The sequence below is a fragment of the Quercus suber genome, unplaced genomic scaffold (assembly GCF_002906115.3).
Source record: "Quercus suber isolate HL8 unplaced genomic scaffold, Cork oak 2.0 scaffold_81, whole genome shotgun sequence".
Taxonomy (NCBI): Eukaryota; Viridiplantae; Streptophyta; class Magnoliopsida; order Fagales; family Fagaceae; genus Quercus; species Quercus suber.
Window position 1 is genome coordinate 1,379,909 of NW_027069546.1, and position 16,870 is coordinate 1,396,778.

The window sequence follows — 16,870 nt, forward strand, 5'->3', positions numbered from 1 at the left end:
ACCGTATAATTATGATTATTTTTAAATGTACACGTGCATATTCACAGAGCTATACACTAGTGATATTGAATGCTTAACGACGCTGTAACTTATATAATATGCTTTTAAGAAAGAAAGTGTTAAAAGAGTAGAAATTCTATCTCCAAAAAAAAAAAAAAAAAAAAAAAAAAAAAAAAAAAAAAAAGGGAAGTGTTGTCAATATTATCATACAGCGCAGGAGAGTTTTGCCTACTTAAACGATACGTCGAAGTCTCTTTTAGTCTTTTCCCACTCCTTTTGGGTGTGGTGGTTGTTCGAGTCGTTTGACTGTTAGCAGAAAAGGGAGAGAGGAGATAACAGAAGGAAGTCGATGATGGAGACAGCAGGTGGGGCTCTTTGTCGGCTCAAATAAATGAGAGACTATTTCCAGGAAATTGAGCAAAATAGTATTTTGCTCTAGCTTGCAAACATCAAATGCTGCTTTTATACTTTTTTTTTTTTTTTTAAGCACTGCTTTTATACTTTGTTGTGAAAGATCACCCAACACATACCTGCATATGATCACAAAAATTCCAAGTCCACTAAGCAGCCGTATAAATAAACCAACTGAATGGAAAAACAAGCCATAAATGTCATGCACATTCGGTGACCAAAAAAAAAAAAGACAAGGATTGAAAATTAGTGCATTCACTTTCAATTGCATTGTGCCTAAGTCAAGTATTTCCTAAATTTCCAAAGCTACTTATACAAAAATTGGAAATTCAAAAGTGGATTTTCCACATAACAAAGGTCTAAACCCAAAAGAAAGCTTTAGTTTTTCCTTGAATCAAGGACATCATTCACCTAACAAATTGAGAAATTTTGATATATCAAAGACATATTATGGACTCTTGATTTTTCTTTTACCATCCAATTTGACAAAATCTTCAAAAGTAACTTTGTTCTAAATAATTATTGGTCCACATTATAAATGATATAAGAGAAAATTAGATTTGAATTTAATGAGGATGTAATACAATCATAATACTCCCCTGTCCCACTTTGTTTGTCCTTTATTCTATTTTGAAATGTCTCAAAATATTGTCCTATTTCTAAAAATAAAAGTCATTAATTTACTAATGTTCCTATTATACCCCTATTAATTTACTAATTCAATTTTTTGATAAATTTATTTAATGGTAGTTTTGGAAACTTATACATTTTTAAAAGGTAAATAAGACAATAAATGATGTTCTTTTAAAAATTTTGACTTTTCAAATAAGACAGATAAAGTGAAACGGAGGAAGTAGAATTCAGATCTTCTAGAGTTCCTAGGGTACTCTGCCAGGTAAATTTCTTTAAATCCTCACCTCTCATTTAAAATTAATGGTTTAAGATGCTGTCACATCATCATTCCACTAACTTATACTCTTAAAAACACAAAAAAGGAATAAGTTTAGGAAGCAGCCGTTATCTTTTAACGTTAGCAAACAGATCCAACTTTTTTTTTATTCTCTTTTTGGATGGAACAAATCTCAAACCCGGGAAATTCATCATCCCACAAATTAGTCCCACCATTTTTCCCATCTAAATCCAAAAGACACTCCTGGGCAAGAAGAAAACCGAACTTTCTTTTACAACTCTCCTACAGCCTTGAAATTTTCAGTTCTTTCAATCACAAATGATGGATCCACCCAGTTCAATCCCTTCAAACCATCCATGGATGACCATTGAAAGCCCAATGGAGGCCAAGTATATTAGCTATCTTACTCTCTCTCTATCCTCTGTTTTATGTCTATTGTCTACTGACTATTAGTTTCTTCCTTTCTCTTTCTTTTTTTTTTCTTTTTTTTTTTTCCGTTTCTTTATTTCATACCTATGGTTGATATTAGATTTTTATTGTTTTGCAATTTCACTGCTGCAAAATTGTTTAATGATTGCTCAAGAAAGGCTGTGTTTTTTTTGGGGCTGTATCCTCTACCTGCAAGATGTTTGATAAATGTTCAAGATAAGTTTTGACAATTAGGACCCCTTTACATATTGTTGAGTTTTGGGTTCCATGGTGTGGGCCATGCCGTGTGAAAGATTTAGAGGGAACTATTCTGCAATTTTTGTCAATGTGGTGACTTGAAAATTGCATTTCAACCTTAGACCCGGGTTCAGTCTTCTCAATCTATACAAAAACATGCTTTTCATGACTTTTAATTAAATCTAGAACTTTTGAATTGACTGGTTCTTCACTTGGATTCAATGAAATTTTTATGATGAACTTGGGTAATTGGGCTATATTCTCTACCTGCAAGGTGTTTATAATTAAAATTCTTAGTCTTTACTTTGTGTTTGCCCCACTATGTTTACAATTAAAAGGCCAAAGCCTGTTTTCAATCTTAAGTGTTGAGTTCAACCTTGAAGTGCAAGTATCTGATGCTTGTCGCAGTTGTCATGGTACAGGAGGTCAATGTCAATGTCTTTCCTTTTAGGTTACTAGAAATAGAATACACTTTCTTGATATAAAATCTATATCAGATATATGTATACCGATCTTTATTGTTCTTTGTTAAATATATTGTTGATATTGATACCAAGTTTGCTATGCCATTCCCTTAATTTGTAGCTTCTGATACAGGGAGTCAAAGATTGAAAGTGATGGTGATAGGTATTATACTTCTTTAATTAAAATTTTTGTTGATTTTAATATCCATGTGTTTGCTTGGGCAGTATATCCTATAGAATTCAAATGATTCTATATGGAAGTGGTCGTGTGTCTTCAACATAGACTCATGAGCCCTTTTTTTACCGTTCTTATGGTGTGTCGTCTAATTATCAAATTATTAGAGTATCATTCATGCAATGATATAAGGTTCTGTAGCTTTTGTTATCAGTTTTGGTAACTCCATTTACTCTATTTTTTTTTATCATCCTATACAATGTACGGAATCCATTGATACAGTAACTAAATTATTATAGTTCATAATTTTTCTCCATGGCTCCCTATCTCCTGTGAATCAAAACCTAACTCCCTTGAACTGCTTTAAGGTACAGGATGCCATGTCATCCTTAGCATGTTCTTCTCTATTGTTAGTCTCATGTCACCACAAGAAAATACAATTTTATTGAGGCCCAAGACATTATCAATAGATAGTTTAAGTTACTCTCATGTCACCATATAACATTTTTATTCTTTGATTACAGCCATTTTGTTTGCTAGAATTGGAGTTCTGTTGCTTCTAGAGAAAGTTCTCATTACTTAAAGAGTATTAATTTTGGTAGAAGGAATACTGGTTCTTCATGTGGAAAAAGCTTGGTTCTTCAAAACTAGAACTTTAATTTTTTGGAAATAGCCTAAATCTAGAACTTTTGAATTGATTGGTTCTTCACATGGATTCAATGAAATTTGTATGATGAAATTTTTTGATAAGTGCTTATTACCCTTTATTTTCACTCAAATGATAATTTTGAGTCTTCTTTGACACTTTGACACTTATTTTAATGTATCATATTGATCTTTACGATCCAACTTTGACACATTTTTTTTCCAGCTTCTAATTTCAAGTTCACTTGAAAGCTTGGATGTTGATGATCTATGATTGCACACTAATTATGCAGGTGGCTATCACTGAGTAGCATTCACAGTGGCTTTTAGGATTTAGTTCTTTGAAAAAAAAAGACAGTAGTAGATCACAATATTTAAGAAGAATATGTACTTATCAAAAAAAAATTAAGAAGAATATGTATCAATAGTGGCTAAAATGCTTCATGTATTACCAATGTTTCAATAGTTATAGATATGTAATGAATAGTTATTGGCAATAATATCAATTTTATCAGTTTTATCTTATTTTGTTATTTCGTAGATGTTTGTAAACTATACATGTAATATAATGTAATTTATTGCTAGACATTCAAATTGCCAATAATATTGATTTAAAATCTAGAAGTTTCAACTTTGCACAAGGTACAGTTGTTTTAAAGAAGGGAAAATGCTACATATCAAAGGCCTATCCCCTATTCTATAAAGGGACAATCTTAACAAAAGAAAAATGTAACATTGGCAGCATTAATAATGGTCTATCCCCTCCTCTCTTTTACAACAGAGACAATCTTAACAAAAGAAAAATGTAACATTGGCAGCATTAACAATGGCCTATCCCCTCTTCTCTTTTACAACAAGGACAATCTTAACAAAAGAAAAATGTAACATTGGTGGCATTAACAAAGGCCTATCTCCTCTTCTCTTTTTACAACATCCATAGCATTGGCAGCATCAAAATCACATACCTATACATATTTCAAAAACCCAAGGTTATCTTTTGATAACTTAGTAAAGGCAAAAAAGGAAAAAAAAAAAAAAAAAAACTTTCCATCATTTGTTAATCATTTACCAAGAAAATTCATGTGAGCATCATAATTATTTATTGTGTCACCCAAAGGAACTTGTGCTTGATCAAACCCAACATCCATCCCCTACAAGAAATTATAATGATTTGGTGTCATCTATGTCACTGCATAAAAGCACATGCCACTTGTTAATAGCTTAAAAAAGCTGAATGAACAAGTTCACCATTAATGAATCAATGAAATTGTTTTGGCATCTATTTCCCTGGAGACCTTCATATGTCATCCATGCCATTGAATTAGGTGCCTAATCAGTTTCCTATATCACAAATCACAAATAGTTCTTGTTAAAACTTTCAGATTTTTAGCAGTAAAAATTCTTTAAAATTGCTTACCTACAAACTCACAAGATTGCTCACCTTATGTGAATAGCATTGCACAAGTGAGATAGAGTTATTGTAATTTATGAGAGAAGAGTTATTGTTTTCTTGTATGGTAAGATATAAGGAGTTAGTTTAACCAAGAATAAAAAAAATAAATTGTTTGTACACAATGCATGTAAATTTGTCAATATTTTTTGCATCAAGAGCATACCTTGGATAATTGATGTCTAACAGTATTTTTCGTTGAAGTTTTTTTCTTTCTCCTTGATTGTTGTTCAACCCAACTTTTACATCTTTTTCGACCCTTACAACCTTCTTTCTTTTTGAGGCCTTTAACCTTTTCAACTAAATTCTTTATAGGTTCTCCATGATCCACAATTTCACTACCACCCAATGACTTTTGATCTTTAGAATTATCAAGACTCACACTTGAAAATTTCATGGCAATATCTTCAACCTGCTTTTCTAATTCCTTTGTAACACTCTCTACCAAAGCATATGCTTCTTCGATTTCAACAGCTCGTGAGGCTAATCTAACTAACCTGGGACATAGTCTTCTATACCATTGTGTAACTTTTAAGTTAACATCCCCATGAACATCCTTCCCAATACTATCTATGACATACCCATTTTTTTCTTCTCTTGTCCATCTCTTCAAAATGTAAGCATCAGGAATTATCTTTATATCAAGTATGTCGAAAACCTTCAAAGCATGACAACACAAAATCCCAAATGTTTCAAACTTCCTACAACTGCATGAGATTGTCCTACTAATAGGACTACACAATACTTTATATTCTCCAACTTTCTCAAGAAGCACAATAGTATATTCATGCATTGGTTGGCTACAATTCCGATCTTTTATTATTGTAGCTGATGCATAGTCATACTCATTTTGGAACACTTTAAATATTGTAGGGGTATACACCTGTGATGCTTGCTTCAATAAAGGTGAATTCTTCAAGCACAAAGGAGGCAATTTTTCCCTAGCATTATACTCAACCTCTAACTCTTTATCTCGCTTTTGCCCTACTACCATCTCAAAATGCTCAAAAAATTCATCCATATTCAAATCTAATTTCAAGTAATCTTTCAAATCCCCATTCAAACTTTCACTAAGCTGAGTACTTCGCATTCCCAAAGTAACTACCTTCTTCATGTAATAGTTAGCCCATTTTTCCTTCAATTTGTATATACCATTTAACCAACTAAGATCCTTAATTGTATAGGTCTGAATCATTTTATTCCAAGCTTCTTCAAATTCACTCTCATTCTCATACTTATACATGCAGTCTTTAAAGTCTCAGAGGAACAACGAGCCATCCTTCATCAAATTTCCCAATTTCTTGATTCCATTTTGCATTATGTGCCAAGTACATAATCCATGCCACGTCTCCGGCATCACCTCAGCTAATGCCTTTGCAATAGCAAAATCTTGATTAGTAAAGATAGATTTAGGCTTTCTACCAGCATGTGCTTTTAAAAAACTCTCAAAAAGCCATTTGAATGATTCAGCTGTCTCATCATATAAAAGTGTAGCCCCAAAAATCACCATCTCTCTATGGTGATTGAAACCAATAAACACAGCTAAAGGTCTAAATTCTTTATTTGTGCCAAATGTAGTGTCAAAACTAAAAACATCACCAAAATGGGCATAATCATTTATCATTTTAGCATCAACCCAAAATATATTAGTTATTTGCTCCTCGATATCCAACTGTACAGCATAATGGAACGATGGATTATGAATCAATTATTGTTGAAAATACCTTAATAAACTACCGGCTTCACCATATATCAAGCTTCGTTGTCATCTAGTTTGAAGATAGTTTTTTTGATCAATTCCAGTGTAGCCAAGATTAGCCCTTCCACCAGCCTCTCTACTCATTAACTCATGTATCTCCTTAGGCTTAATTCTAGAAGCATAAGCTAAATCAATAGCAAAAGCTTGGACATCAGACAGCTTTCGTTCTGATCGCATCATGAAAGTAGTTGCTGCAAGATGAAGAACATGGTTGTGCTTCGATACAAAATCGTACTCCTTGTACTTTCCAGTCTCACGAACTAATGAAACACCCAATCGTATTATACAATTAGTCCTTGTTTCTTGTCGAGGTTGATTGGTTAGATGATCTCGTTTATCAGGCTTACGAGTACCCTCTTTAGAACACAAAAATCTTCTCGATGTTGTTTCTCCATCTATCTTACTTTTATTTGTACAATGCTTTCAAACACTAAACCCCATTTGTTTTCCATAATTTTTCCAAAACATCCAAGCTGCCTCTAACGTATCAAACTCCATACCAACCTTTGGGGTACAATCATTCATGGTATCCTTTTTTTGACAAGAAATGTCCATCATCCTATAAAAATACAACCAAAAATAAAATAAAAAATAAAACTCAATTCCAATTAACTGAAACTAAATATTTCAAATATTACTAATATACCAAGGTCCCATTACTAATATACTCAAACTAAATAGACAAGTTTGAAACAATCATGGCAATAGCTAAACCCAATAACATGAAAAGAAAAGCACCAAAGCAGATTTCCAAATCCAACAGCTTGCAAATCATTAGAAAAACCAGCAAAAACATAAAGCAAATTTATTACACCAGAAGATATATATTGGCTTCTAAAAGACAATAAAAACAACAAAAAGTAAAATAAAAATGAATGGAGTTCAAGTTTTCTGTGGTGCACGTGCAACATTGCTTACAAGTAGAAGAAGAGTGCAAAAAAAGGGCTGCAAAGATAAAAGGATATAAAACTACAATCAGGTACTAAAACCAAAAACGTAAAGACTAAAACTGAAGGATAGGATATCTAAAGAGCAGATGAGGATTAGCATTATGTAAATAAAAAGTAAAAAAACAGCATTGAAAGACATGTGACATCTAAAAATTAATTATTAATTATTAGAAACTTTTTTTTTTTTTTTTTTAATCTTTTATTATTGCAGCTAATGCATAGTCATACTCATTTTGGAACACTTTAAATACTGTAGGGGTATACACCTGTGATACTTGCTTCAATAAAGGTGAATTCTTCAAGCACAAAGGAGGCAATTTTTCCCTAGCATTATACTCAACCTCTAACTCTTTATCTCGCTTCTGCCCTACTACTATCTCAAAATGCTCAAAAAAATCATCCATATTCAAATCTGATTTCAAGTAATCTTTCAAATCCCCATTCAAACTTTCACAAAGCTGAGTACTTCGCATTCCCAAAGTAACTGCCTTCTTCATGTAACAATTAGCCCATTTTTCCTTCAATTTGTATATACCATTTAACCAACTAAGATCCTTGATTGTATAGGTTTGAATCATTTTATTCCAAGCTTCTTCAAATTCACTCTCATTCTCATACTTATACATGCAGTCTTTAATGTCTCGGAGGAACAATGAGCCATCCTTCATCAAATTTCCCAATTTCTTGATTCCATTTTGCATTATGTGCCAAGTACATAATCCATGCCACGTATCCGGCATCACCTCAACTAATGCCTTTGCAGTAGCAAAATCTTGATTAGTAAAGATAGATTTAGGCTTTCTACCACCATGTGCTTTTAAAAAACTCTCAAAAAGCCATTTGAATGATTCAGCTGTCTGATCGTATAAAAGTGCAGCCCCAAAAATCACCATCTCTCTATGGTGATTGAAACCAATAAACATAGCTAAAGATCTAAATTCTTTGTTTGTGCCAAATGTAATGTCAAAACTAAAAACATCACCAAAATGGGCATAATCAATTATCATTTTAGCATCAGCCCAAAATATATTAGTTATTTGCCCCTCGATATCCAACTGTACAGCATAATGGAACGATGGATTATGAATCAATTGTTGTTGAAAATACCTTAATAAACTACTGGCTTCACCATATATCAAGCTTCGTTGCCATCTAGTTCGAAGATAGTTTTTTTGATCAATTCCAGTGTAGCCAAGATTAGCCCTTCCACCAATCTCTCTACTCATTAACTCATGTATCTCTTTAGGCTTAATTCCAGAAGCATAAGCTAAATCAATAGCAAAAGCTTGGACATCATACATCTTTCGTTCTAATCGCATCATGAAAGTAGTTGCTGCAAGATGAAGAACATGGTTGTGCTTCAATACAAAATCGTACACCTTGTACTTTCCGGTCTCACGAACTAATGAAACACCCAATCATACTAGACAGTTAGTCCTTGTTTCTTGTCGAGGTTGACTGGTCAGATGATCTCGTTTATCAGGCTTACGAGAACCCTCTTTAGAACACAAAAATCTTCTCAATGTTATTTCTCCATCTATCTTACTTTTATTTGTATAATGCTTTCGAACACTAAACCCCATTTGTTTTCTATAATTTTTCCAAAACATCCAAGTTGCCTCTAACGTATCAAACTCCATACCAACCTTTGGGGTACAATCATTCATGGTATCCTTGTTTTGACAAGAAATGTCCATCATCCTATAAAAATACAAGCAAAAAAAAAAAATAATAAAAATAAAACTCAATTCCAATTAACTAAAACTGAATATTTCAAATATTACTAATATACCAAGGTTCCATTACTAATATACTCAAACTAAATAGACAAGTTTGAAACAATAATGGCAATAGCTAAACCCAATAACATGAAAAGAAAAGCACCAAAGCAGATTTCCAAATCCAACAGCTTGCAAATCATTAGAAAAACTAGCAAAAACACAAACCAAATTGATTACATCGGTAGATATAGATTGGCTTCTAAAAGACAATAAAAACAGCAAAAAGTAAAATAAAAATGAATTGAGTTCAAGTTTTCTGTGGTGCACGCGCAACATTGCTTACAAGCAGAAGAAGAGTGCCAAAAAGGGCTGCAAAGATGTACAGTCAGGTCCTAAAACCAAAAACGTAAAGACTAAAACTAAAGGACAGGATATCTAAAGAGCAGATGAGGATTAGCATTATATAAATAAAAAGTAAAAAACAGCATTGAAAGATGTGACATCTAAAAATTAATTATTAATTATTAGAAACTTTTTTTTTTTTAAAGAAAAATCCATCCAGATCAACAAACATAATATGCACTCTCTGTTAACAATTGGCATCATTTAATTTTCCCTCCATTTCCTCCAGCTAAATGTATTCAAATAAGCTCTCTCTGAGATGCAAAGATCTTAAACTTCTTACTTAAGAAATCAACCTTCAAAGACAACCTATATGAACAAGAATTCAACTTTCCACATTAAATCTAATAAAAACTGAAACAACCAAGCAATCAACAGCCAATTCCAATGCCAATAAACAAAAAACAAAATGAAGCAAGATTGTACCCAAGGTATCTCAAGAGCTTCAAACTCAAACGGGTGATCAAGAAGGTCTCGACGGCGGCATGGCCAACTTTCAATGACGTTGTCAAAGAGTATATATATATATATATATAATTATTAATTATAATAATGAATTAATTATTATAATGGCCCTACGTATCTTCATCTTAATTAATTAATTAATTAATAATTTAGGCCTATGTATATATCTTCAACTTGAATCATTCTTTTCTCCTCTCTGATTATGGTGGCCTTGCTCTTTGTCTAAGATTATACTACAGGTAACAAACTAGTACAACTAGCTTCTTTGTCTACTCTATTTCTTATTTTGAACATTTATCAAACACCTTGCAAGCAAAGGATATAGCCCCAAAAAAACACAGCCCTTCTTGAGCAATCATTAAACAGTTTTGCAGTAGTGAAATTACAAAACAATAAAAATCTAATATCAACCATTGGTATGAAATAAAGAAACGAAAAAGAAAGAGAAAGGAAGAAACTAATAGTCAGTAGACAATAGACAGAGAACAGAGGATAGAGAGAGAGTAAGATAGCTAATATACCTGGCGTCCATTGGGCTTTCAATGGTCATCCATGGACGATTTGAAGGGATTGAGCTGGGTGGATCCATCATTTGTGATTGAAAGAATTGAAAATTTCAAGGCTGTAGGAGAGTTGTAAAAGAAACTCCGATTTTCTTCTTGCCCAAGAGTGTCTTTTGGATTCAGATGGGAAAAATGGCGGGATTAATTTGTGGGATGATGAATTTCTCAAGCTTGAGTTTTGTTCCATCCAAAAAAAAAAAAAAATTGGATCCGTTTGCTAACGTTAAAAGATCATGGTTGCTTCCTAAACTTATTCATTTTTTGTGTTTTTAAAAGAATAAGTTAGTGGAATGGTGATGTGGCAGTATCTTAAACCATTAATTTTAAATGAGGGGTAAGGATTTAAAGAAATTTACCTAGTAGAGTTTCCTAAGAATTCTAGAAGATCTGAATACTTTCAACACCATCAAAATTTCTATCATTCGTCTCTCACAAAACGGTCCACAACACAAAAGGGAGTAGCATTCCAAACCCAAAAATCCACGATAAGCAAAATCAAAACTAAGAACCAATAGAAGATATACCCCATCGTTCTCTTCACTTTGGTTTGGTTTGTTCTGGGTTTGTTTGTTTTTTATCAAAACATAAAGTTGTTTCCTTTAGAGCATTCGCAGCAGTTGAGCTAGATAGCTATAATACTATTTTAGCTCCACCAAAACACAAAAAACACCCTTACAGCAATGGAGCAATAGTTAAAATTTTTAAATGAATTGCTATAGTGCACATCTATAGATAAATGTGCATTGTAGCTTGGAGCAAAAAAAATATATATTATTTTATTAAATTTCTCTCTCCTCTTCCATTAAAAAAATATTTTCTCTTTCTTTCTTTTTCTCTCTCTCTCTAACTTCTCTTCTTTCTTCCTCTTTCTTCCTCTTCCAGTCCTCCATTTTAATCAGACCATGCCTCTCTACTCAATCCGTTGCTCCTCTCTACTCAGTCCTCACACTTCATTTTTGCCCAGCACCGACCGAAGCCTAGCCCAGCGCCGACCACTCTTTGCGTTCTCCACAACTCCACCCCCCCCCCCTCTTTGCTATCTCATGCCTAGCGCTGACATGGTTCTCTATCTCGCATTTTCTCTCTCTATATCTCCACCTCAAAGGTCGAACCTCCGAGCTCCACCATCTCTTTGCTATCTCATGCCCAGTGCCGATGTAGGTTTGTGTTTGTGTTTTCCGATCTGTTGTGGGCAGTGGGCTTGTGTTTGTGTTTGTGGCAGTGGGTTGCTTGTGCTCGTGGTGGGTGGGTTTTTTTTTTTTTTTGCTGTGGAGTGGCGGTGGTGGGTGTGACTGTGGCTGAGGAAAAAGATTGGAGATTTGGGTTTTTTTTTTTTTTTTCCCTGAGTGGCGGTGGTGGGTGTGACTGTGGCTGAGGAAAAAGATTGGAGATTTGGGTTTTTTTTTTTTTTTTCCCTGCTATGGACTGCTGGTGGTGGTGGTGGTGGCTGTGGCTGTGGCTAATAGTAGAGGTGGTTGTGGTTGGGGCTGTGATGTTTTTTTGGGTAGTGGAATATATTATATTTATTGTAGTGGTTATAATATTTTATTATAATGTTTATATTATTTTATTGTGTTGAAGGCTAAAATAGATCTATTGATGCAACATGTGTGTAGGTAAAATAAATAAAGTAACTCTTATTGGTGCTAAATAGCTAAAATTATATATCCACTGCTGTGAATGCTCTTATTGGGTTTGATTCAATTTCAGTTCAAAGGGTGGGTTTTTTTTTTTTTTTTTTTGTGGAGTTTGGATTCTTAAAGAGACGGGTTTTTCAAAGAAGCTACAAGTGGAAGGAGGGCTAGTAGGCCTCCAACAGCTAAAGCAGCAAGAATACCAGAGATGTTGTCTTGCCCACCAGCACCAAGGAAGCGTAGAACTACACCAAGATGTCATTTTAATGATGTAAGGGTGTTCTTTACTCCTTATGAGTTGGACACAGTTTTCAAAAGCAATGTTGAGAACGCTAATTGAGCTTTCAGGAAGAGAAAAATTAGAGGTGAGTAGTTGGCCAAAAAATTAGAGTTAAGGTTTTTTTTTTTTTTTTTCTATTTGGGTTTTTATTTATTTTTAATATTAATCTCTATTCTCTGTTGATGGTTGGTGAAGACTGGAGAGAAGTGTATGTACAAATATATGATATTTTATCAAATGGGTATTAGTTTATCGTTTTTCAAGTTTATTGCTTTCTAGTGGATACTTTTGGTTGCTAAAGTTGTTTTTAGTTCTGCATTGTGCTTGTGTTTGAATGGAATGAGTGTTATTGCATTGTTTTTTTTGCTTATATGTCACTGTTCATAAGAGAAATAATAGTTAGGCACTTACAAATAGGATGCTAACCTAGGACTGGACCATGCATTTACCTTAGCAACATCCTCAAAGCAATGTAGCAGTGTATTGAGTGAAGCTTGAGAATGTATTTCTTATGCAGATAATATTCTCAACTTGGCTAATAAGGTTTTACTAGTTATTAAGCTTCTTATAAGTGATGATGATGTAGAGGCTTAGACAATTTGCAATGAATTCAAGTGGCTTGCTAGCGACTAACCTAGCTAAACAACTAGAAAGAACATAAAATAAAATATGATTTGGCTTGTAAGTATGTAACATAAGGATATTTAATAAGATCATTACCATTGACTGAGGAGATGTAACTTTCAATTTTCTCGGAAGAGCTGCAAATTGCACTAGGTTCAGTATCGTTATAGTCATCATAGTTTCTCCATAAATCAAATTCATCATGGGAACCATCACAATAATTACAAAGTTTACTGCTGCATATTGTTTGGGTGAACATTTCCACATCTTGCTTATATACTAAACTGAGCCCACATTTCCACACATACAACCCTGGCCTAGTGCTCTCAAATACAACCTCAATCTGATTGAATTCACCACTCCAAGCAATAGCAAACCAATCATCACAAGGAAAATACAATAGCCAAATGTGCCTCGCAACAAGTTTTGTGCTACAAAAAATTTTACATTGAGAAGTCTACTGTGGCAGAAGACAATTCCCCAGGGTGTTTAACCCACTTAAATAATATTCAATTTTATTTAGTCATTAAGTATTAGGCTTCCCCTGCAGCATCAGCTTGGAACCTGTTATTTTTGAATAATTTCCTTTAAGAGTATGACATTCCTCTCCCCTCCCCGATAAGTGCAGCTGACATTTTTCATCCTGGCCCTATTCCAAATTACAGACTTAAGTGATAAAAGCTTGGTTCCTGTTGTCTTGAAAACTTCATGACATTTTTCAAATACCCTTAATCGCACAAACTCAGTGACATTTTCAGTATTTGACAATGTATTAGAAGCCTAAGGCCATTATTCTAATTTCACACATGCATGTATCCCTAGTAATAGCTGAATAGGATATATATATATATATATATGCATGCTATGAACCCTGTAACTTTGTTGTAGCTGTCATAATAAAACTGTAGCAACTCCATGGCCACAGCAATAATTTTAGGTGAACCATGCGATTCTAGTGTGTACGTGCGAGCTCACACACTCACATGTGTTGATCTTCTCTATTTCTTTATTTTCTGTAGTCCACATCTCAAAAATCCAGGGTTTGGATTCATGTTTTCTAACAATATAAACAATGGAAAAAGCGAAATGTCAATTGAATGTTTAAACAAACATCTTTTTCATAACTGAAAGATGTTTATGGTAAAGCCCCTTTATGCTATAAAACATACTTGTACAATGATATGTTATTGAATTTTCTAGATAAGTAATCATTTGATATGTTCTTAAATATAATAATAAACAATCATTATAAATAAACATGTGGGCAAAATCTAGACCATAGAGTTGTAACCTCTGTACACAATTTTTGCTCTCTTTTTTTTTATCGGTAAGTTATGCACGCACCCGATGGGCCTTGAACCCACGATCTCACCCAATGAGCTCTAGTTATACTAGCACCTCCTCCCCTAATAAGTTCTAGGTGGAGATTGCAGTTCTAAAATGCCAATTATGAAAATTGGTATGGTTTTAAAATGCCTTGTTTAGTAAAAGAAAATGCAAACTAATTGGTGAGCAAACTTAGGTTTTGAGCTCACAAACACCTTGATATTCTTATCATTCAATTTGACTATATTGAAAAAGATTCGTCAAGGCTCCATTTTCTCTCTCCAATTTCTGGAAGATAAATTGAAGAAAAATGATAGATCCTCCCCAAACTTCATGGTAAAGCATCCACCAGTGCAAGTGAAACCCCAAACAAGAACATTATTTGGGAAAATTCCAAGATAGTTTTACTGCAACAACAGAGCCTTGTTGATAAAAAGGCATATATTGTTTTTAATAACTTTTTGCACTTTTCAGTTATTGCTAGAACTGTACATTACATGACTTCAAAATTTTACCTATATCATATGGCATCAACACATCATAGAAAATTTGGCATTGAACACCCTAACTGCATGTTATTTTTCTGGTTCATTGTCCACTATATATACACTAGCGAAAACTTAAGTAAGATTAGATTTAATGAAAAGTAATTTGCTAAAAACTAAGCCAATTGGAGCAAAACAATGACGTTAAGTCATGAACAACGAAATGGAGCTTCACTAATCTAAGAAACATGAAATCACATCAAAAGTAGTAACAAATACAAATGCGATTTATAAATTTGAAATTCTACATCAATACAATGTTTTCTTTGAGTCTGAGTTCATGATCGGATAAAAATTTTATGAAGAAAATGCTAGAAAAACACAAATAACACTTTTAGCCAGTACCTAGTGATCAGCCTAGCAAAAGCCATTCATGGCCTATCCATCCATTGAGATGATTTCAAGGCACTAAGATGACAACGTAGCTGCATTGCATGCTTACAGAACTAAATTGCTCCAAAAAATCAAAAAATGGTAGCTCAAAATATAATGGTCACAATTATGAACCCAATTTCCGTAGTTTGGAATCACTGCTTAATTTCATAAAGGCTTTGAATATTAATACTATTGTCTTTGTAAAGAAAAAAAAAATTACAAATCTATCAACTCTATTTAACCCAAAGCCACCCCCAACACCAAAATCTGTGTTTGTGAAATTTACAAATCGATAAACTCTATTAAACCCAAAGCCACCACCAACACCAAAATTTGACATGCACACACAATCGGGCATCATACCCATCCTTAATGGACAAAATTTCACATGGGTTTCGATCGAGATGGATAAACTTTGGGAGAAAATCGAAGCGTACCTAAAATAGGTTTTGATTGGAGCCGTTGGAAAGCCCTTTTTCCTTGCGTCGGTGAAGTCAACAAATAAACTCTCCTCCTTACTGAAAATGGCGCGAACAGAAAAACTATTCCTACAAATAGAGAGAGGATCGGTGAGAGAGGATCTATGAGAGAGAGAGAGAGAGAGGTTTTACCGATTGATGAGGGAGGCTAAAAGGCGTGAGGTTTGTGGGTATTGGGTTGAGAGCGACGACAAGATTAGGGATCGGGAGTTGAGAGTGAGCTGAGAGTGTTTTTCAAAGGTTTTTTTCAATTGTGTTGAAATTTAGGGTTTTTTCCAATTTATAGCAAACTTAGAGCTGCGTTTGATTAAACGCAGCTTCAACATGTCTAGAGTTGTGTTTAATCAAGCACGCGACCCTATAACTGTTTAAGTTGCGTTTATTAAACGTAGCTCCAGATGTGTTTAATTTGCGTTTAATCAAACGCAATTCTATAAGGTTCAAGCTGCGTTTATTAAATGCAGCTTTGGGATATATGGAAAAAAAAAAAAAAAAAAAATTTCCTTGAATGGGTCTATAGTAAAACGCAGCTTAAGGCCTTTCCAGCTAAACATAGCCTCAGCATCACAAAATGCGGCTTCAGAGCTACTCTATAGCCATGTTTAGAAAACACAGCTATACGTCTAAGGGTGGAGCTGCATTTTCCAAAAACGTGGCTCAAATTACCCCCTATAGCTGTGTTTTTGAAAAACGCAACTTAAAAGCGCATTTTTTGTAGTGATAGCAATCCACATGTATATTAAGAGGTTATTTTATCATAATATGCGGTTTTTTTTTTTTTTTAGTTAGGTTTTTAGCGTTGGTCCATTCGATGATGCATACTTAAAATCAAATTCATGATTTCTTTTAGTTGATATAAAAGTTGGTTAAAGAGCCTCCTTCTAGAAGGATTCCAAAACTTGCTAATTGGAGAGGCCCGCTTAAGCGGAGGCCAAAGCTCACTCTAAGCATTTAAAAAAGGAGGGTTCAAGCAACTCATCAAAGCACGCTCAAGTGAGGACCATTGCTCGAGACTTGTTCGAGTAA

The 16,870-nt window shown here is 33.8% G+C and overlaps 2 protein-coding genes and 2 long non-coding RNA genes across 4 annotated transcripts; 1 reads left to right on the plus strand and 3 right to left on the minus strand.

The window, feature by feature from the left end:
- Positions 1 to 1,432: 1,432 nt before the first annotated feature.
- Positions 1,433 to 3,796, plus strand: LOC112019024 (uncharacterized). The gene is made up of 2 exons (XR_010629084.1): positions 1,433 to 1,710; positions 2,573 to 3,796. It is a non-coding gene; the product is annotated as an uncharacterized LOC112019024 (long non-coding RNA).
- Positions 3,797 to 3,845: 49 nt separating this feature from the next.
- LOC136067668 (uncharacterized) lies at positions 3,846 to 4,775 on the minus strand. Its single transcript, XR_010629095.1, has 2 exons — positions 4,341 to 4,775; positions 3,846 to 4,236 (listed from the first exon to the last, which is right to left on the minus strand). It is a non-coding gene; the product is annotated as an uncharacterized LOC136067668 (long non-coding RNA).
- Positions 4,776 to 4,875: 100 nt separating this feature from the next.
- On the minus strand, positions 4,876 to 5,964 carry LOC112019049 (protein FAR1-RELATED SEQUENCE 1-like). The gene has a single exon (XM_024051585.2). The coding sequence runs from the start codon at positions 5,962 to 5,964 to the stop codon at positions 4,876 to 4,878; it is 1,089 nt and encodes a 362-aa protein (XP_023907353.2).
- A 1,657-nt stretch (positions 5,965 to 7,621) lies between these two features.
- On the minus strand, positions 7,622 to 16,356 carry LOC136067674 (protein FAR1-RELATED SEQUENCE 5-like). The gene is made up of 2 exons (XM_065773858.1): positions 15,803 to 16,356; positions 7,622 to 9,131 (listed from the first exon to the last, which is right to left on the minus strand). The coding sequence occupies exon 2, from the start codon at positions 8,750 to 8,752 to the stop codon at positions 7,622 to 7,624; it is 1,131 nt and encodes a 376-aa protein (XP_065629930.1). The 5' UTR covers positions 8,753 to 9,131; positions 15,803 to 16,356.
- Between the last annotated feature and the right edge of the window lie 514 nt (positions 16,357 to 16,870).

Bases quoted from the DNA above. Each gene is read 5' to 3' on its own strand.
- LOC112019049 (XM_024051585.2), bottom strand. From the start codon at position 5,964: ATGTATAAGTATGAGAATGAGAGTGAATTTGAAGAAGCTTGGAATAAA.
- LOC136067674 (XM_065773858.1), bottom strand. From the start codon at position 8,752: ATGATGCGATTAGAACGAAAGATGTATGATGTCCAAGCTTTTGCTATT.